At 35.9% G+C, this 22,490-nt stretch overlaps 1 protein-coding gene across 1 annotated transcript in view; it reads left to right on the forward strand.

The window, feature by feature from the left end:
* Positions 1-865: 865 nt before the first annotated feature.
* LOC309799998 (complement factor H-like) overlaps positions 866-22,490 on the forward strand; it is an 80,027-nt gene continuing 58,402 nt past the window's right edge. The window contains exons 1-4 of the mRNA XM_082613802.1: positions 866-1,076; positions 16,538-16,723; positions 17,172-17,277; positions 21,146-21,222. Of these exons, the coding sequence (XP_082469928.1) occupies positions 1,019-1,076; positions 16,538-16,723; positions 17,172-17,277; positions 21,146-21,222 (427 nt within the window). The 5' untranslated portion in view covers positions 866-1,018. The remainder of the gene's footprint in view (positions 1,077-16,537; positions 16,724-17,171; positions 17,278-21,145; positions 21,223-22,490) is intronic.

Below are 22,490 nucleotides of genomic sequence, written 5' to 3' on the forward strand. Positions count from 1 at the left end.
CAGCAACACCCAACAGTGTGCTGGAATAATCTAAACATAGTTTTTAGTGGAAGGCTCCAAGCACAAAAGAATAAATATCTTATTATCTGATGTATACAAAGTACAAAACCAGGCAAATCTGTCCCCTGTTCACAGAGATCAGGAGAGTGTGTCATGGGGGATGGGGGAGGGGGGACTGAAGTGGAGGCTGGGCCTCTCCTGAGAGACTGTTGTTCTTCACCTTGGTGCTCTTAGCACGTGTGTCTTCACTTTCTCCGTATTCAGCAAACCATTTGCTTACATTCTCTTTATGCATATTATATTTCAGTACAAAGTTTAAAAAATTCAGCATTTCAATTTCTTGATTTTTGAATTATTAAACTCATTCATACCTAAGGAGAGTGAGCCTGTTGCTTTATACACACATTTATAACAAGTCCTTAAAAGACTAATTTCATGAACTGCCGGCAAAGCAGGCCCCCCCAAATCAACCAGCACTGCATTCCTGGCAAAGTTTAGTTATGTTGTCTGGGTCTTGATTGTGAAAGCATTGCCTAACCTCAAGTTCTGTAAATGATTTCTGAAAGAGCTTTTATTTATTATTTATTTATTTATTTATTTATTTATTTATTTATTTATTTATTTATTTAAATCTTCTGAGGTCTACCAACGGTAGATCTGAATAGGGTCTAAATAATTGGAGGGTTTATGAAATGCAGAGAATATCACCAGTTATGCACATTCCAAGAACCTGAACGTTTCCAGTGAAGAACATGCCTGGGTCTATAAAAACAAATCAAGGGCAGGTCACGACATTAGCTTTCAGTGGGAGTGCAGGTTCAAACTGGCACTGCTGGGGCTCCTGGCTGATTGTTTTCTTTTACTTTGCAAAAGTTTCTGATGGGCGGGACATGTAGCAATGGCTTTAATCCCCAAGCTGTGTTTCGACTTCCTTTTGGAGCAAGTAGTTTCCTGCACTTTTCATAGTTTTTAACAGAGGAGAACCTGAGTCAGTGTTAAGCACTGAAGGATCCCCAAAATGAGATTTCCAGCAACAATTGTGTGGCTTATGTTGTGGAGTGTTTGTGTCGCAAAAGGTAAGATTAAAAAAGGAAGGCTTTTTTTTTTTTATATTGCAAAACTTTTGCTTACATGCTTTTTACGGTGGTAATAAAAATTTGGTCTAGAAAATGTGTTTAATTACTGTGCTGTAGCCTAGTGTGTGAGACGCTTTTGACACTGTTCAGTTTAAAAAATATAAGCAGCTTATTTGAATGGCATATCTAATTATTCATCATAATTTTATTTAATGTAGAAGTTCAGAAAATGTTTTAATAATTGTTTTCAAGAAACGTGACATGTCATGATCATTTCCCTTGTGATTATCATAAAATGTAATTTACTTTTTTGCCTAGAATTTTCACCAAAATGCCTATGTGAATGTATTAAGAATTAGGTGAACATAGAACAAGAAAATTAATTAGACAATAAAAGCCTTCAAGCTGCAATGATTGGACTTATTTCAGTTAGAGATGTTAACTCTTGCTAAACAAAAATTGATTTATCATTTACAATTGATATAGCCATGGCTTTAAAAGTCTTTCAGACAACCATCACTTGTATCGTTTGAATAAAAATGTATAAATTTGAAAAAAAATTGAATATGCAACCTTTGTAAAAGTTACTTAATAGGGTTTTCTTCCCCTATGGTTGATATAAGATATGCTAGTAGGAAAGCCTTTAAGAGTAGTGAATCTGAGTGCAGGAGTTTTTTTCTGATACCAGTAATAATTTATGGATAATTAAATTTATTTCTATCACTTTTCCTTGATAGATGAAAAAGTTTCTTCTTGGAGAAAATTTGGTTTCCTAGTTCATGATAGGTAACCAATTATGTGATACATGTTTGACTGACGTTTTTTAAAGTTATCATTCATAAATTCCTAACATTCTTCACTAGGTCAACAAATTTCGATTGAATGCTTATTTCAAGTCAACCTCTAGGCAGTGAGGAATATTAGCAAATAAAACAAAACCCCTGTCCTTGAGGGTCTTTCAATCTAGAAAGTAAAGATATCTTTTTAAGTTTTATCCTTTAGTAATTTTTTTCAGGTTTTTCTCAAATGTGTTTAAGAGTTTTTGAAAGAGAGTCTTTTTCTCAGTTATACACACTAATATACTATTGCTTGATTTTTAGCTTGTAAACCTTATATCCAGCCACTTTTTAAACTAGGTATACAATCATTTCCCTGTCCATAAAAATATTACAACTAATAATAACTAATATTACAACACAATATACCAAAATATGATTATATTGACAAAGAGTTCTGGAACAATGTTAATGTTACCAATAGCAAACATCTTTTTCTTTACACAAGTGTTTTTGTCTTTTCTTTAATAGGAATACTCTTAGTGCTTCATGATTTACATATTGTTTGCTGAGGTTTTATGTAGATTGCATTTGTTATGTGTGGAAGACTTGTTTGGTTTCTAGCTCATGTTTAAAGCTAAGAATCAATGCTGAATTTAATTAAACTGTTTCAGTGATGACAAAGTGGAATTTGAAATATTATTAAAATTGGGTGCTACAAAGTGTAAGTGATAAAAATTAAATAATAGTGATTTAAAACTCCCTGCATCCCTAACTGATTCCAGCTGATTCATTTCACTTGTATTTTATATTTCATGAACGTATGTTGGAATGTGACAGCAGTTTCTGCTGGTGAATTGAGCTTTAGCACTACACGCATTACAGTGAGAGTGGCTGTAAATCTGGCCACTTCCTAGATAAAGTACAGCTTTGGTATTTAAAGTAACACTTACATTAGCCTCATGGTTTTCACAAAAGCACACGCAACGCACAACCAATTCCATCAGTCTAGCCCTAACAGAAGTTTTACTCGAGTGGCCCTTGATCATTAAAAATATCCACATATCCTTCAACATTTGCCTCTGTTTTTGTCTGCCATGTAGAAATGACGATGGAATACAAATTGAGAAATACTAAACTGAATACTGAATGCTAAGTTGAGAAAGTGAGAAAAGACAGTTGTGTATACTCTCGCGATCTGCTTTACTCAACTAGATACTGCATTTCAGCCTTTCCTAAGTGGTCTCCATCCTGTTAAGAGTGAACATTCCTCAAAAATACTAATCACTACTAAAGAGGAGTAGGAACCAACAGGAAGAATTTATAAACTCAACTCTCTATTTTCCCCCCTTTTTAGAAAAGGATATTGGAGACCAAGCAGTACCTTTTTAACGCAGTAGGTGGTCTGTGTTTTCATCCCTAGCTGTACAGGAACGTCAGCTCCTTGATGGGGAGTTCACCCCAGGCTACTAAGAGCCTGGTCAGATTTACAGAGTTCAGAGTAACCGTTCCTCAGTTATACCACATCATTTCTGCTTTCTGGAATATCTTGTAACCAAGCTTTTCAAGAACTTTTAGATTTAAGATCCAAAAAGCGTATACTCTTTGAAATTAGCCACGGTCCCAAAATTCCAGGCTGATTAAAGTAAATAAATCAAAACACAACTGAAATATGTCCAAGTGCACGCTGGCTATGTTGTTTGGAGAAATGTGTTTTCTAATTCTGGAGGTTTAAAGGACAACATTGTTCTTTCAGGACCTGAAATATGTTACATATCGGAGAGATTCTATTCCAACAGAGAGAGGAGAATTTATCTCTTTTTAATATATTGTTTCAAGTACAAGATGGTTTTGAATTTGAATGGACTAATACAAAAAAATCAATATGATCATAAGAATTAATTATAAATTCATAAAAATTACTCTTTTTTAAGGATAGATGTGAATATTATGTATATTCATCTAATCCAGAAAACTTGTGATAGCGGTTTATATCCTAAATTCTATGTTTCAGTTCCAGTGTGATAAATAAGAATTCCCCGTCTCCAAAAAATCCCACATTTTCAGAGGTAGTAGTGTGGGTATTTACCTATACGGTGGGATCTAAAGCGGAGCAATGGCCAAATTGTCTTCAACATCTTCCCTTCTCCTAAAATGTTTTACATATTAATAATACCATAAATTCAACCAGTCTGAAACTTATGTGCAGTGACGATACTCTGAGTAAGATTTGGGACAGTTAAGTTTAGTATTATGCACCACAATTATGTGAATTATTATTCACAGTAAGTTTTCTGTCTGATAAGTTTTCTGCAACAATTTTAATGGGCAGAGGTAGAAATGAATGAGGATAACGTAAGAACAGGACCCAGCAATCCTGGAAGATGAGGTTTCTCAGGAAGGAAGATCTGATAGGGGAAGCACTCTCGTGGGTGCTTTGACCAGGGGTAGAGGAAACACCCCCAGGAATGTCACAAGAGCGAGAGCCTTGCTGACTTTAAGTTTAGGCACAGTCTGGGAATGCACATGCTACTCTTTTACCTGCACGTAATTTCAAGTTAGAACTAAATTATTTAAGTATTGCTAACAGTATTCTTAACTAGAAGTAAGTTTTCAAATATACGTGGAAGCACAGTTTAGGGAGCATTCTTTATTTTGGGCCTTTGGTTGCTAGGGCTTGAGCCTCGGGCTGAGTTGGCCCACTTTTTTATCCCCTCCATCCCTGATGGTTCCACAGCCTTGGCCATGTTTCCTTCTTCCCGGCTCTTTCTCCTTCTCCTCACCCCACACACCATCCCCACCTGCCTGCCTGTGAGAGTCTGCCAACCAGCCTACCCCGTGCTCACTTAACTAATGTGGACTTTACCCACTTCTTTACAGCTTTAACCAGTCTCAGAACGCAGTGCGCAAAAAAGGACGCGATGCCCCTGAACAACTAAAGTGTTACATTCTAGCTTAAGGTTATAAGGAAACACTATAAAAAATGGTTCAGAGAGAGTAAAGTAATGGGACAGAGAAAAAAAATCACAAAGTTAATAAAAAGAAAGGGAAAGAAAAAGATGTGACAGAGCACTTTTGTTTGTTCTGACATTTTGACCGAGAGAGCCAAGTTTCTCCCAAACCTTGTCAACCAGAACTGTAATAGATAGAAAAGTGATTATAGAAATGTTCCTTCAAAGGTTCCCCGAAGTTTTTTGAGCTAAATTAAAATGATTCCTCACTTCAAAAAGTATAACATACATTCAAACATAAGACATATAGACAGGATGTACAATGGAATTTTACAGATGTTAGATTTCTTGGGTTCATGCAACAGAGGTTTAAGTGCACTAAACATTTGTTCCCTTATCTTATCTTTTATGTTTGTTACCGTCTACAATGCCTTTTCCCCAGGTTATCCATAATCTACAGATAAAATTGAAAGTCTTCAAGATAGCTTCACATTCATTCATCCATTCATTCATCTATTTATTTGCTCATTCAATGATCTTTTTTTTTTCTTTTGAGTGACTGCTAAGTGCCAGGCACTATGACAAGCACTTTCCAACAGGAGGTCACTTAGGAGGCAAAACAGAAGGGATGATTATTGTATTTTACTAATATATTGTGTTTTATCGTATAAAGTATTTTGATGGAGATAACTGAAAACACTGTAGGATCACTTAGGGAAGGCAAGATGCTCAAACTGGAATGAAAGGATGGAATAGGGTGGTGCTGAGAAGTTAGTTTGTAAGAGGTGCAATGAAGAGAGAGAAATATATCAGGGTTGTGATGATATCATGGGTAGGTTTTGACGGATTGTGGTGACGGTCCTTATTCTTGCAGAAGTTACATTTTGATGGGAGGATAGATACATAAACATAACTATGAACCATGAATTATGTTGTGAAGGAAGTAAAGTAGGGGCTGAGGGAAAATAACAGAGATGGGGTAGTGGGGTGTCTTACCTACCTTGCCTAGAGGTAAGTGGACCACTTGGAGGAAGTGGCTGAAAGATGAGACAAAGCCAGACACCAAAAATCTGTGGTTAACGTGTTCAAAGAGGAAAAAACCGACACGTGCAAAAGGCCTAGGGGGAAAAATTCATTTGAGATGCTCATCTCAATATAAACAAACTAGGGTGGCTTTGGCACAGTGAATAAATGGTAGGGGTGATAAGATGAAATCAGAGAGCGTGGCTAGAGCCAAATGCGGGTTCCAAATCCAAGGGAAGGAGAAGTCACAGGAGAATTTTAATTCTAGGAGTGGCATGACCAAATTTGCAAAAATCGCACGTGGTTGTGAGGCCAATGGGAGAGGGGAGCTTGGGGACAAGTTAGCAGGTTGAGTCACCACCGAACTGACAGATGATAATAAATCAGAACTAAGATTTTGGCGATGGTGGTGGAAAGATGGAACAACGGAGTAGGGGGCGATAACCCTTTTTTTCTTACGGAGTCAAGAGATACAATTTAAAATTTATGGATTTTCACTTCTCTAATACTTAGTGATGTTGAGCATCTTTTCCTGTGCCTCTTGGCCATCTGTATGTCTTCTTTAGTGAAATGTCTATTTAGGTCTTCCGCTAATTTTTTAATTGTGTTATTTGTTTTGTTGATGTTGAGCTCCATGAGCTGTTTGTATATTTGGAGATTAATCCTTTGTCCATTGCTTCATTATACAGCAGAAACTAACACAACATTGTAAAGCAATTTTACTCCAATAAAAAAAAATAGAGAAAGAAAAATACACCAAAATAAATAAATAAAGTTTGTGGAAAAATCACCAGAGTTTTAAATATCATTTGAAGTAAAAAGTGTAATGAATATGAGAACTCTTTTATGTAGTAAATATGTATACACAGAGTAGATATTGTGAGAATCTAGTAGAAAGACGGTATGAAAGAGATGTATCCTTGTCTTTTATGTCTGGGTGTTAAAAGCAAGTAACACACATGATTACTCTTTGGGTAAATGCATTGCTTTAATAAAAATCATTTAAATTGAATAAGTTAATTGATAAGAAAATTTGATTACTTTTTTCCTTGCATGAGCTTAATAAAAGGATAGGAATTAAATTTATCAAAATGTTAATATATTAGTGAAAAGTGGTTCTCCACTCACAATGTTGGCATCTACATTTGAAATTTAACTAATTAATTTTTCCAGTAACCTAAACACCATGAAGTGGATCTGAATTTAGAAAGTGGAAAACACACATATTATCTTGTAGTTAAACACAAAATTTCCATGTAAAAACATGATCCTTAAGTTGAAAAAACAAAATCAAAAACTCGGGTTTTTTGGGGGAAAGAGGGTTGCTGGTAGGAAGAGGCACAGGCGGTTTGTGTTGTTTTATGGTAGGGTGTTAGCACCATCTAGTGGAGTAAAAGTATGTTTACTTAAATTTTAGAAATCAAAACTAATGTGGAATCATCGATTACAAAGTTTCTTAACAAATGTGCTAAACATTTGCAAAAAAGTCAAAGAAAAATTAGTGCATATGAAAGCCGACACAAGTGTTATTTGTTACACAAAAATGAAGTTTCATATGGAGTTTCTGTTCTACGAAATGTAGAATGTTTTTGTAATGGGATCCAGCTCCATTGATTATTTTTTCCCCTTGCCTTTACAAAAAGAAATTCTAGAATAGAATGTTAAACCATTCTTATAAAACCAAGTAAGAAAAGGAGTTTAACAATGAAAATTACATCAATAAATATATATATATGGTGAGAAGTATCTTTGAATTTGCCAATTTAAAAGTAATGTGTTAAAGGTCAACTAATGAAATCACCCTAATATCAAGGATAGTTGTATCTAAACTAAGCAGCAAGAAGTATTAAAAAGATTAGCAATTATAATCAGTAGGCATGAGCTTCATTATTAATTTTATGTATCCCCTTCTTTATGTGTCATTTTGTTAATGAATTACTTTTTTGGAAAAAAAGAATTGTACAGTACATGCAGATTCTATTACTTTAGTATCTTTATTGTGAAGTATATGAGTGAATAAAATATGAAAGTACTGTATTTAAAAATAGTTACAATTACCCATGTCAATAAGTAGAGCATTCCCAGCAGACCAAACAAATGAAGAGGAAACAGGCAGTCTACCTGAAAAAGAATTCAGAGTAATGATACTAAAGGTGATCCAAAATCTTAGAAATAGAATGGAGAAAATAAAAGAAACGTTTAACAAGGACCTAGAAGAACTAAAGAGCAAACAAACAATGATGAACAACACAATAAATGAAATTTAAAATTCTCTGAAAGGAATCAATAGCAGAATCAATAACAGAATAACTGAGGCAGAAGAATGCATAAGTGACCTGGAAGATAAAATAGTGGAAATAACTACTGCAGGGAAGAATAAAAAAAAAAGAATGAAAAGAATTGAGGACAGTCTCAGAGACCTCTGGGACAATATTAAACACACCAACATTCGAATTGCAGCAGCTGCAGAAGAAGAGAAAAAAAAAAGAGACTAAGAAAATATTTGAAGAGATTATAGTTGAAAACTTCCCTAATATGGGAAAGGAAATAGGCAATCAAGTCCAGTAAGCACAGAGTCCCTTACAGGATATATCCAAGGAGAAACACACCAAGACACATATTAATCAAACTGTCAAAAATTAAATACAAAAAAAATTATTCAAAGCAGCAAGGGAAAAACAACAAATAATATGCAAGGGGATCCCCATAAGGTTAACAGCTGATCTTTCAGCAAAAACTCTGAAATCTAGAAGGGAGTGACAGGACATATTTAAAGTGATGAAAGGGAAAATCTTACAACCAAGGTTACTCTACCCAGCAAGGATCTCATTCAGATTCAATGGAAAAAATTAAAAGCTTTACAGACAAGCAAAAGCTAAGAGAATTCAGCACCACCAAACCAGCTCTACAATAAATGCTAAAAGAACTTCTCTAGGCAGGAAACACAAGAGAAGGAAAAGACCTACAATAACAAACCCAAAACAATTAAGAAAATGGGAATAAGAACATACATATTGATAACTACCTTAAATGTAAATGGATTAAATGCTCCAACCAAAAGACATAGACTGGCTGAATGGATACAAAAACAGGACCCATATATATGCTGATCACAAGAGACCCACTTCACACCTATGGACACATACAGACTGAAAATGAGGGGATGGAAAGAGATATTCATGCAAATGGAAATCAAAAGACAGCTGGAGTAGCAATTCTCATATCAGACAAAATAGACTTTAAAATAAAGACTATTACAAGAGACAAAGAAGGACACTACATAATGATCAAGGGATCAAACCAACAGAAGATATAACAATTGTAAATATTTATGCACCCAACATCGGAGCACCACAATACATAAGGCAAATGCTAACAGCCATGAAAGGGGAAATCGACAATAACACAATCATAGTAGGGGACTTTAACACCCCACTTTCTCCAATGGACAGATCATCCAAAGTGAAAATAAATAAGGAAACACAAGCTTTAAATGATACATTAAACAAGATGGACTTAATTGACATTTGTAGGACATTCCATCCAAAAACAGCAGATTACACTTTCAAATGATCATGGATCGTTCTCCAGGATAGATCATATCTTGGGTCACCAATCCAGCCTTCATAAATTTAAGAAAATTGAAATCATATCAAGTATCTTTTCTGACCACAATGCTATGAGACTAGATATCAATTAAAGGAAAATATCTGTAAAAATTTCAAACACATGGAGGCTAAACAATACACTACTAAATAACCAAGAGATCACTGAAGAAATCAAAGAGGAAATCATATAACATCTATAACCAAATGATAATGAAAAGATGATGACCGAAAACCTATGGGATGCAGCAAAAGCAGTTCTAAGAAAGAAGTTTATAGCAATACAATCCTACCTCAAGAAACATCTAAAATAAACAACCTAACCTTACACTTAAAGCAATTAGAGAAAGAAGAACAAAAAAAACCCAAAGTTAGTAGAAGGAAAGAAATCATAAAGATCAAATCAGAAATAAATGAAAAAGAAAAGAAGGAAGCAATAGCAAAGATCAATAATCTTAAAAGCTGGTTCTTTGAGAAGATAAACAAAATTGATAAACCATTAGCCAGACTCCTCAAGAAAAAAGGGAGAAGACTCAAATCAATAGAATTAGAAATGAAAAAGGAGAAGTAACAACTGACACTGCAGAAATACAAAGGATCATGAGAGATGACTACAAGCAACTCTATTCCAATAAAATGGACAACCTGGAAGAAATGGACAAATTCTTACAAAGGTATAACCTTCCAAGACTGAACCAGGAAGAAATAGAAAATATGAAGAGACCAATCACAAGTAATGAAACTGAAACTGTGATTTAAAATCTTCCAACAAATAAAAGTCCAGGACCAGATGGTTTCACAGGTGAATTCTATCAAACATTTAGAGAAGAGCTAACACCCATCCCTCTCAAACTCTTCGGAAAATTTGCAGAAGAAGGAACACTCCCAAACTCATTCTATGAGGCCGCCATCACCCTGATTCCAAAACCAGACAAAGATACTACAAAAAAAGAAAATTACAGACCAATATCACTGATGAATATAGATACAAAAATTCTCAACCAAATACTAGAAAACAGAATCCAACAACACATCAAAAGGATAATACACCATAATCAAGTGGGATTTATCCCAGGGATGCAAGGATTCTTCAATATATGAAAATCAATCAATGTGATACATGATATTAACAAATTGAAGAAGAAAAACCATATGATCATCTCAATAGATGCAGAAAAAGCTTTTGACAAAATTCAACACCCATTTATGACAAAAACTCCCCAGAAAGTGGGCATAGAGGGAACCTACCTCAACATAATAAAGTCCATATATGACAAACCCACAGCAAACATCACTCTCAATGGTGAAAAACCGAAAGCATTTCCTCTAAGATCAGGAACAAGACAAGGATGTTGACTCTCGCAACTATTATTCAACATAGTTTTGGAAGTCCTAACCACAGCAATCAGAGAAGAAAAAGAAAAAAAGGAATACAAATTGGAAAAGAAGAAGTAAAACTGTCACTGTTTGCAGATGACATGATACTTTACGTAGAGAATCCTAAAGATGCCACGAGAAAACTACTAGAGCTAATCAATGAATTTGGTAAAGTTGCAGGATACAAAATTAGTGCACAGAAATCTTTTGCATTCCTATACAATAATGATGAAAAATCTGAAATAGAAATTAAGGAAACACTCCCATTTACCATTGCAACAAAAAGAATAAAATACCTAGGAATAAGCCTACCTGAGGAAACAAAAGACCTGTATGCAGAAAACTATAAGACACTGATGAAAGAAATTAAAGATGATATAAACAGATGGAGAGACATACTATGTCCTTGGATTGGAAGAATCAACATTGTGAAAATGACTCTACTACCCAAAGCAATCTACAGATTCAATGCAATCCCTATCAAACTACCAATGGCATTTTTCACAGAACTAGAACAAAAAAGTCACAATTTGTATGGAAACAAAAAAGACCCCGAATAGCCAAAGAAATATTGAGAAAGAAAAACAGAGTTGGAGGAATCTGGCTCCCTGACTTCAGACTATACTACAAAGCTACACTAATCAAGACAGTATGGTACTGGCACAAAAACGGAAATATAGATCAATGGAACAGGATAGAAAGCCCAGAGATAAACCCACCCACATATGGTCACCTTATCTTTGGTAAAGGTGACAAGAATTTATGATGGAGAAAAAACAGCCTCCTCAATAAGTGGTGCTGAGAAAACTGGACAGCTACATGTGAAACAATGAAATTACAACACTCCCTAACGCTATACACACACAAAAAAATCTCAAAATGGATTAAAGACCTAAATGTAATCCAGACACTACAAAACTCTTAGAGGAAAACATAGGCAGCACACTCCATGACATAAATCACAGAAGGATACTTTTTTGACACACCTCCTAGAGAAATGGAAATAAAAACAAAAATAACACATGGGACCTAATGAAACTTAAAAGCTTTTGCACAGCAAAGGAAAACATAAACAAGACAAAAAGACAACCCTCAGAATGGGGGAAAATATTTGCAAATGAAGCAACTGTCAAAGGATTAGTCTCCAAAATATACAAGCAACACTTGCAGCTCAATATCCTAAAAAGCAAAGAACCCAATCCAAAAATGGGCAGAAGACCTAAATAGACATTTCTCCAAAGAAGATATACAGATTGCCAACAAACACATATAAGGATGCTCAACATTACTAATCATTAGAGAAATGCAAATCAAAACTACAATGAGGTATCACCTCACACCAGTCAGAATGGCCATCCAAAAATCTACAAACCATAAATGGTGGAGAGGTGTGGAAAAAATGGAACCCTCTTGCACTGTTGGTGGGAATGTAAATTGATACAGCCACTATGGAGAACAGTATGGAGGTTCCTTAAAAAACTAAAAATAGAACTACCATACGACCCAGTAATCCCACTACTGGGCATATGCCCTGAGAAAACCATAATTCAAAAAGAGTCACGTACCACAATGTTCACTGCAGCACTACTTACAATAAATAAAAAGAGAAGACGTGTGTGCTCTGCATCTACCTCCTCACAGAGCTGCATGAACAGACGTGAGTTAAGGGCATGTATTTTAATGTGGTTGATCATTTTAATCACAGCCTGCAAAATGTTGTTAAGTTCAGGTGACATTTTTTAGCTAACCAGCATTTCTCTGGATGACACAGTGTGTAGACTTACATTCAGGAGTGACCTCTTTGACCTAAGTAGTGAAACCAGAAAGCTGTCCAGTCATGGCAGCTGCTCCATCCATGCATATACTGACACAAAAGGACCAATTCAGTTTTCCTGGTATGTAATCATTCAAAGAGTTGACTAGTTCTGCAACTGTGGTGTTGGTTGGCAACAAAAGTGCACATAACATATCCTCATGGACATCCTCCTGAAAAATATATCACACAAAAACAAGCATTGTTGCCTTGTTGTCAACATCAGAAGACTCTCAACCTAGATTGCATACCATGGTGACTCATTAATCCTCTCTAACAATTGTGCCTCAATATACTCTGCTATTTCAATTCATCTAGTTCTGGTGTTAGCTGAAAGAGGGACACATGCCACCTTTTGAACAGCAGGCACTCCAAAAATTTCACAACAACTGTCCTTAGCAGCAGGCAGAATCAACTCTTCATCCATAGTAAAGGGCTTCTTAGCTTTAGCTATGAGGTTAGCCACTAAGAATGATGCTCTCAGGACAGACACATTTGATGAAGTGGTGGCCTCCAATAATTGCTTCTGTTCTTCGTGTTCACTTTTTTTTCTCTTGAAAAACTCCAAAGGCTTGTCTTTTAATGCATAGTGCTTGGTCTCCATGATAGAAAGCAGTTTTGAAGGTTTCATGGCTTCACTGGAGAGCCGGTCGCCACATATTATACAAAGCGGCCTTGGAGAATGTGAAACACCTGTTGCAATGAAACCGTAATTTAAGTAGGTCTCTTGGTATTTTCTTTTAAATGTAGCTTTCTTTTTGCTGGCAGTCTTAAAGTCTTCTGCTGTCTCATCATTGGGTAAGATGATGAAGCTTTTCAAAGAAGCTCTCCAGCGAGCTCATTTTGGCTAGGGTTAGTTTGCAGGCTTTCCAAAGCTGTGACTGAGACAAGGGCACGGTGTAGGAAGGAGGGGCGGACACAAGTGGTAAATAAAATAATGGGCAGGCCACATGTGGACTAACATAAGTGTCGGATTCTGACTTAAAGGCTGCCACCAGATGCAGCTGTACAACTGAAGTGCATCAACTCCCTTGCCACTATAAAGCCTGCCACCAGGTGCAGATTAATTGTCACTTGCCACTCAGTGATAGGGTTTTGATATGAAGCTGCAAGCAACTGATTTATTATGGTCTCTGTGCAGTCAAACCTCTCTGCTAACGATAATCTCTATTTGCAGCCGCTTCCCAGTGCTAGCGTCACCCCCTCTGCTCCACCTCAGATCATCAGGCATTAGATTCCCATAAGGAGTGCACAACCTAGATCCCTCACAGGTATAGTCCACAGTAGGGTTCGCACTCCTATGAGAATCTAATGTTGCCACTGATCTGACAGGAGGCAGATCTCAGGCGGTAATGCAAGCGATGGGGGGTGGCTGTAAATACAGATGAAGCTTCTTTGCTCACCCGCCACTCACCTCCTGCTGTGTGGCCCAGTTCCTAACAGGCCATGGACCAGTACCAGTCCATGGCCCGGGAGTTGGGGACCCCTGCTGTATTTTATGTATATGTACGTGTGTGTGAATATGTATGTATTTTACATCATGTAAGACTATAGTTTCATTGTTTCAGAGCTGGCATTCACTTAGATTTATTTGTTTAGGTACTGTTTTTGTTTCTTCTTTCATCACAAACCTTATATCTGGGATTCTTTTTCTGAAGTACAACTTTTCTTTTCCCTTAATGTGAATCTACAATGGCAAATTCTCACAAATTTTGTTAATCAAAATCTTGAATCTTGAAAAGTTATTTCTTTGTATTGAATTCCAGGTAGAGAGTTATTGCTTTATGCAAATGGGAGTGATCAGTTAACATCTTCTGGTTTCTGTTACTGCCGTTGAAAAGTTAGGTTTAAGTCTAACCATTCTGATCCCTGATCTAATATATCTTCATAGAAACAAAAAGTCTGTACTACCTTCCCCCTTAGTCTTATGTTAACATATACCCACATTATTAAATATTCCCCAAAACACAATTTTTAAAAACCATAAAATGTTTCCTCTGGTGAATGTACCACAATATGACAATATTCACATTTTTAACATATTTTGTCCAGTATAAAAATATTGGAATAAACTCTTGTACATAAGAATCTCAGCAAACTTTTCATTATTGCTTTAGGATACTTTTTTCAGATTGAAATTATTTGTTAATTTACTTGAGCATTTTTAAGACTCTTTATAAATATTACCAAATTGCTATCTATTAAGATTATAGTCATTTATACCTCTAATTTAATTTAATAATGATATTTATGACCATTGTCTACAAAATTAAGTGTCATTTCCTTTACATTTTTGTCATTGAAATTTGTCAAAAAATATCATTTACATTTAATTGTCATGTCTTTGATTTTTAGTAATGGTTTTTTTATTGGCCATTCTTAAGAAAATGGTCTTTCATCCTCTGATATTTTTCCTGTGGTAGTTTTCGTGCTTTTGTTATTGCAAGAAGTGCTTCCATGTGGAAAATAATTTTGCAGTTAATTTTCCTTTGAATTTTGCATAGATTATATCCTCATAAATAGAATTTTTAATTTAAAAATATTCTGTGTGTATACTCTTGTTATGGTTTGCTTTATTTCCTAAATTTATGATATTCATAACTACAATTTTCTGAAAAAAGTAAGGATTCAATTTTATTCCATTTCACCTCCGCTGGTTTCTAATTGCTAAACTGCCAGAGTGGGTTTCAATTTGAGATTGTCAATCACATTTACACAATACACTTGACGTCTCCAGTTCCAAGGTTACTGAGCTTCAAGAGATAATACAGAATAAGAGTATAGCAGCCGGTACAAGAGCTTGATGAAGATTTCGGACACCCGGACACATTATCTCTTTGAATTTGTAGTTAATAACTAACCTCCTTACTATAGTGAAAACACTTTGAGAGCAGATCTTTTCTCTCTTTATCAATTTTTTTTCCTTCAGAGCTTATATTAGTGCCCAATATTTCCTGAATTTAAGAAAGAACAGTATTAGAGAATGCAGTGCAGCAGTTAAGAATAATATAGTAAAGTATAGTTATTTATCTGGAAAGTTATTCTTACAAATCTATGTAGATTTAATTTCTGTACAGTAAAATATATATCTTATATATATTAAGACTTACATTTGCAGAGAAATGAAGATTAACAGTGATATTATGATTAATAATAAGAAATATACATTTTGGCCTTAATCCATGGTTCCTGGCACACAGCTCCAAAACTCTTATAATTTCCTAATTAATACAGAGCAAAGGAAGTATCTTTTTTTGATAATTTTTTATCTTTTGTTCTCAGTCCTGAAATAGCTCCAGAGGATAAGAGGTTAAAGTAGTGTATTTTGTTATTCACAACAAGCCTCTTTCAACCACTCCTAAGTTTATGTTAATGAGGTGATTTTTGGGAAGGCCCTAGAGAACCAAAGGATGGGGGCTGGTTGCCAGGAGGAACCAACCACTTGATTAGAAGGTTGGAACTTTTAGTCCCACCCTCCTCACCCTACCCCAGTCCCCAACCTCAGGGATTCCGGGAAGGGAGGCGGAACTGGAGGTTTAGTCAGTCACCAAGGGCCAGTGATCTGATCAATCGTGTCTATGTAATGAAGCCTCCATAAAAATCTCTAAAGAATGGCATTTGGAAGCTTCCAGGTTGGTGAACACAGGGAGGTGCTGGGAGAGTGACACACCTGGAGAGAACATAGAAGCTCCACACGCCTTCCCCCAAGTCTTGCCCTATGCATCTCTTCTATCTGGCTGTTCCTGAGTTGTATCCTTTCATAATTATCTAGTAATCTAGTAAGTAAAAAAGAAAAAAAAAAAGACTTACATTTGGATGGACCTGTATAGTTTTTTTTAAATAAAAAATAACCTAAACATACTGCATTTTTAATAGTTATTTAAACATCTATTGTGTTTTCATTTTTTTTTTGTAGATTGTCAAGAACCCCCTCCAAGAAAAGCAACAGAAATTCTGTCAGGTTCTTGGACTGAAGAAACATATCCAGAGGGCACTCAGGCTACGTATAAATGCCGCCCTGGATACAGAACTCTTGGGAGTATTGTAATGGTATGCAAGGATGGAAAGTGGCTATCTCTTCATCCTTCGAGGATATGTCACAGTAAGTCATTCCTACATTTGTGAAATCTGTGAAAACTTTTAGTTGTGAAACTACTGGGTGCTACTATGGAAACGCTGGCTGAATTCTATCACTATTGTCATTTAAATACAAAATGATACATCCTCATTATTTTCTTTTTAACTTTTTATTTTATAATGGAGTATAGTTTATTCACAATGTTGTGTTAGTTTCAGGTGGACAGCAAAGTGATTCAGTTATACATACACAAATATCTATTCTCTTTCAAATTCTTCATCGTCATTATTCTTAACAAGGTGTTGTCATCTTCCAAAAGGTTCAGATAACTTTGCCATTTTTCACTTTTCCATATTTTCAATTCTGTCCTCTAATACAATAACAAATATCCCTGTCCTTGAACTCATGTAAATTGTTACTCCCCGTGCTACATACTAACAATATATCCTTTTTTTTTTTTTTTTCATTTTAGAAAAGCCCTGTGGACACCCTGGGGACACTCCATTTGGTTCTTTCCATCTTGCAGTAGGAACTCAGTTTGAATACGGTGCAAAGATTGTTTACACATGTGATGAGGGGTATGTAGCCAATAGAAAAAGAGGCTTATAATTGAGATAATTCATAATGGAAATAGTAAATAGAAACTGTACTAATTTATGTGTTTAAGGTTACTATATTTTTCTATGAACATATTTATAAGTAACATACAAGCAACCTGAAAATTTAAACTATAATGGAAATGATTATATATTGATACAATTATCATCTCCTCAACACTGAAAAATTAGAATGAATTATGATTATTCTGGGAGAGTGTAATTATAGGAGAGTGGGAAAATAGCATGCATATCAATAAAAATTCACTGCAATGAATCCTCACTACATTCTATTATGTGCAGAGTATTATAGGAGTTTGATATGTCAGGGAGAGTGGGAATGGTAACAAACTTACAGTACATGGTCTATTTTGATAAAATTTTATAAAATTTAGCAGAAGCAAGACTTTTACACTGAAATAATAACTACCATTCTCTAAGGTGCCACAAGCTGTAAATTATCACATGGACTGAAAATGCTGCTATGTTCAGAATCAGTGACTTTGTGCTTTCTAAGCACCTGTTGGTTTTCACAGCTAATCTTAACCCTATGTTATCTCCTCAGTGTTCTTTCTTTCCTAAGATCCCCAGCCAGGCCAAAAAATTATTTTGAAGAAAGCTTCACACTTGGGAAAACAGGACCATTGCACTTTTATACTACATAAATACACATAGGATCAAGAAATTACACATGGAATCATTATTCTCTTTCCATTTATTTCTTGAATTGAGGCAGTAAAATAAAATATTTTAAGGCTTAGGCTTTGGAGTAAGCCTATATTCCAAAACTCTATCACTTAATAACTATATGTATTTTTTAAAAAATATCTCTTTACTCCCATGTCCTCACTTATAAAAGTGGAAACATATTAAATGCATCATAAGATTGGTGGGAGAAATAAATATGACACACACTTGAGGCCCTTAGAAGAGTTCCTGGGATATTGTAAATGCCCAATAAGTATTAGTTCTTATAACTTAGTCTCTCCTTGGTCACTACCACAGGGAGATTTTTCAAAGAGTTTTTGCCCCAATCAATGAAATATCCCTTTCAATCCAGGCTAGTCTGGTCCCTTTAAGTTCCACCCTTGACCTAGCAAAAGGGATCAAAACTCATAAACTTTTTCTACTAGATTCACTAAATCTCAGTAATAAATAATATTTATAATTTGATAAAGAGGTTAGTGACATACGTGCTTTGACTCTGGCTCTGTTTAACTCATCTTTGCCACGTTCTTCTTGTATTAACTATGGATAAACTGTCATAGACCCTGTAAGAGCAACTGTCTCCACCACCCAGCTTGGGCTTTCAACAGGACTAGATATTTGTCAGTGAAATAAAAGTCCTTGGACTGTTGTAAGATCAGCATCAGAGAGCATATAAGTCTTCTGACCCCATAGTGGAATCTGATGATAGAGTGGGTTTACTGTACCCACAGTTTCTGCCAGCCAACCCACCCTGTGTGTCCCCTTGTCCCATCCCCCTTTTGTCTGCTGTGCACCCATTTAGCTGAATACTAGCCACTTACCAGAATACTCAATATGGAAAACCAGTTTGATCCTCCTACGGGGAGGGAGTCTTATAAGAGGCCCTCTGCACAGTGTTTCTGGTATTTTGCCAGCTTGGGGTTGCAGAAACACAAGCCCTTACTTTTCTCTAAACCAACATTTGGACAATCTCTCTATCTTTCTCCCTCCTTCGATGTACATGGGCCCTAGCATTACTGACCTTTTCGAGTCGTCTTAACAAGGGTCCTTCTGCCCGGTGTTCTTTCGGCCAATAGAATGAGACTGAGTTGGGCTCAGAAATAAAGGAAAGCTTCATCTTTTAAAAAATTATTTTTTATTGGAGTATAGTTGATTTACAATGTTGTGTTAGTTTCTGCTGTACAGCAAAGTGAATCAGTTATACGTATACATATATCCCCTTTTTTAGATTCTATTCGCATATAGGTCAGATTGTCATACTGAGTGAAGTAAGTCAGACAGAGAAGGAAAAATATCATATGATATTGTTTTTTATATGGAATCTTAAAAAAGGGTATAAATGAACCTATTTACAAAACAGAAATAGAGTCACAGATGTAGAAAACAATCTTATGGTCACTGGGGGGGGGGAAAGGGGAGTGGGGAGGGATAAATTGGGAGATTGGGATTGACATATGCACACTACTATATATAAAATAGATAATTAATAAGGACCTACTGTATAGCACAGGAACGCTTCATTCTCCCAACAGGTTGCAAGTGAGCGGGGCTGCTTTATAGAGTCTTGTCAGCTGGGAGGGGGTGGGGCAGCTGCTCTGCTCAGGCTCCAGACCACAGTGCTGGGTGCAGTATCTCTGCATATGGCCCGATGCCGCCATCTTGGATGGAGTGTCGTGTGCAGGGTCTGCACATGGCCCTAAGCTGAAGTTTAGGGGCAGCCATTTTGAACGAGGAACTCTACTTTGAAGAGCCAGGTGCAATTCCTCTGCATGTGCGACCCTGTGAGCCAGTGAAACTAGACTAAGCACAGCGGGGGTGGGGGAGGGGGAGAGGTTAGATTTATTCCCCAGATTCTAGTTTTATTCCCCAGGAATTGTGAATACGCTTTGCTGGTGATGCTAGGTGGTTTTGTGTAGAATTTTACAGAACTCCTGAGAGAGATTTGGGCGAGTGGATGGGTCCCTGGTGTAGATGGAAAATATTCACCAGGAAGTCTCCTTTTCTGTTATAAGGTAGAGCCAAGAGAGGAACCAGAGAAGAACCTTTAATAACCAATTATTTTGTTCCTTCGTGTGACAGAGGCACAGAGTAAAAGTTTGACTTCAAGTTCTGTGACTCCCATTTACTCTGTTGAAATGTTTTCTTCCTGTAGAGAATTAGGAACAAATCAATCCCAATCTAAGAAAGACACAGTGTTTTTTGAAGGAGAAAATTTCTTTTACTTGTGTAATTTGCAGCACAACTCTTATTTGCAGACAAAGGAAACATTTGTCCATGTAGAATTCTGTAGAAGTTCATGAAAGACCATTTTTCAAAATTCTCTCTTTTGTGGTTATCAAAAATGCCTTCCATTATTTATTTTTTGAGAAAAAGGTTTTGTTTGTTTGTTTTGTTTTTTGCCTCCAACCGTCCAATGTAATAAATGTTGAGAAGGATGCTATGCCTTCATCTGAAGCATCTGGGGATGACTGCACACTGTACACCTGCCCAAGGACCTTGTATTAAAGTACAGCATCTTTGGTTTTAAGATCAGACTTGATGAGTTACTATAATTCGACATTGAATGGCTTCTATAAGCCAACTTGACTCAGTGACTGCACTCTGGAAAGCATCTCGGATCTCGGAGATGGAGATAGGGAGATGGAGACCAGTGCTGAAAATAAGCCACACTAAGACATTTTTGTTAGCACTATCCTTGATCATGTAAAAAGCCCAAAGCATCCAGAAAATATCACAATCATGGAGGGTAGGAGTATGGATAGAAATATGGAAAAAGAGTAGATGGGGGTGACATACAGTGACCTGTTGTTTACTATCATGTTTTTATCTTCTGTTTTTGGTGATTGTTCGTGGAGCTTATTACATTGTTAAATATACCTCATTAGTGAAAAAATAAATTAATGAAGGAATAAAAGTGCATTGTGCATGAAACAGTAATGAGTTTGTGTCATGAACCAAGGGTTATGATTATTCCAAGTCCATACACCTGAGGGTTTGAGGGCCTTTCTTAAGAAAGGAAGGAGGGAAGTATATGCTGTTAATTTTCCTTGAAATGGAGTTTCTGGACATTTGAAATGGTATCAAACTTAAAACTGGGCATGAACACGCATTAGCTCACAACTCCGTTATTGTTGGTTTTCAGGTATCAGATGCTGGGTGAGATGAATTTCCGTGAATGTGAAACAAATGGATGGACCAATAATATTCCCATATGTGAAGGTAGATGTAAAACTGATTTACAAGTATATTAAAGCAGATACTTAAAATATTAGGATTTTTTGAAATGTCTTACATCAAATATTCATAAAGTCTATAATTAAATATTTCTTACTCAAATTATTTTTGTGGATTCTACTGTAGTACAGAGTGTTTATCTAATCCTTTTATTGTTACATTATTATGTATTTCAATAACCAAATATAAATACAGGCTCATCTGATCTAATAGTTAATGTATTACAGATTAGAAAAATCTATTTTTTTTCCTTTTGGATTCTAACCACTAGAAATAACACAAGTATCACATCAAAATGAAGCTGAGAACTTCAACTTTATTCATGAAGAGGCACTCCCCCAAATAACGACCCCAGTGCAGGGATCTCTGGTAGCGACTGAAGTGGAGAACATGATTTAGCCACCTCCTCCCTCTTGCCTGGCAAGGGGAGTTTTCCTCTGGTCTTAGTTGTACTGAAAAGAGGCAGGAACTAAGGAAGACCTCTGTCCTTTCTTACTGATCCAAAAAGCAAACAATGAGAATGAAAAAAATGCACATCCTGTTCCCAAATTTTGAACTAGTAATTCCAATCTCTAGTCATCATGAAAATAAGAGATCAATCAGAACTGTTTTTCCAAGTTCCATGGTTAGGAGTAAGGAGAGAGGGAGAAGAGAGAAGGAAAGGCACAAACGGAGACAGAGAAAGAGAGAAAAACAAGGAGGAAGCAGAAGAGGAAGAAGGGGAAGGGGGGGAGGAGAAGAAACATGATGACTCAAAAATCCCGTTGTCTGAAAAAGAGAGTGGATCTTTCATCTGCAGAAACGAGGGGAAGGACATCAATGTTGTAAGGAACATCCACATTGGAATCACCTGGGGTGTTTCTTAGAAACTGAAATTTTTGGTTAGTAAAGACGTATAAATCAAGTATCCCTGAGGTGATAGGGCAGCCATAGAATTTCCATTTAACAAGCATCCTGGGTGATCATTGTAAAATAAAGATTGAATATCATAAGCTAAGGGATACTGGAAAATATTAAGGAAAATCAAAAAAGTGCTCAAGTTATTTTGATATGGAAAAAGGAAAATTAAAGACTATTTAGTTATTGAAATAAACATAATCAGAAAGTTTGCTTTTACACCTTTTAGGAATACAGTTTTATATTATTGTGGGACTTAAATGGAAATTTGTATTTAATTATCACAAACTTTATATTTCTCAATTATTTAAGAAACACTTGTTTGTTACTACAAAATATATAAACTGTCATTCAAA

This window comes from Mesoplodon mirus, assembly GCF_964341445.2.
Source record: "Mesoplodon mirus genome assembly, chromosome: 3".
NCBI lineage: Eukaryota > Metazoa > Chordata > Mammalia > Artiodactyla > Ziphiidae > Mesoplodon > Mesoplodon mirus.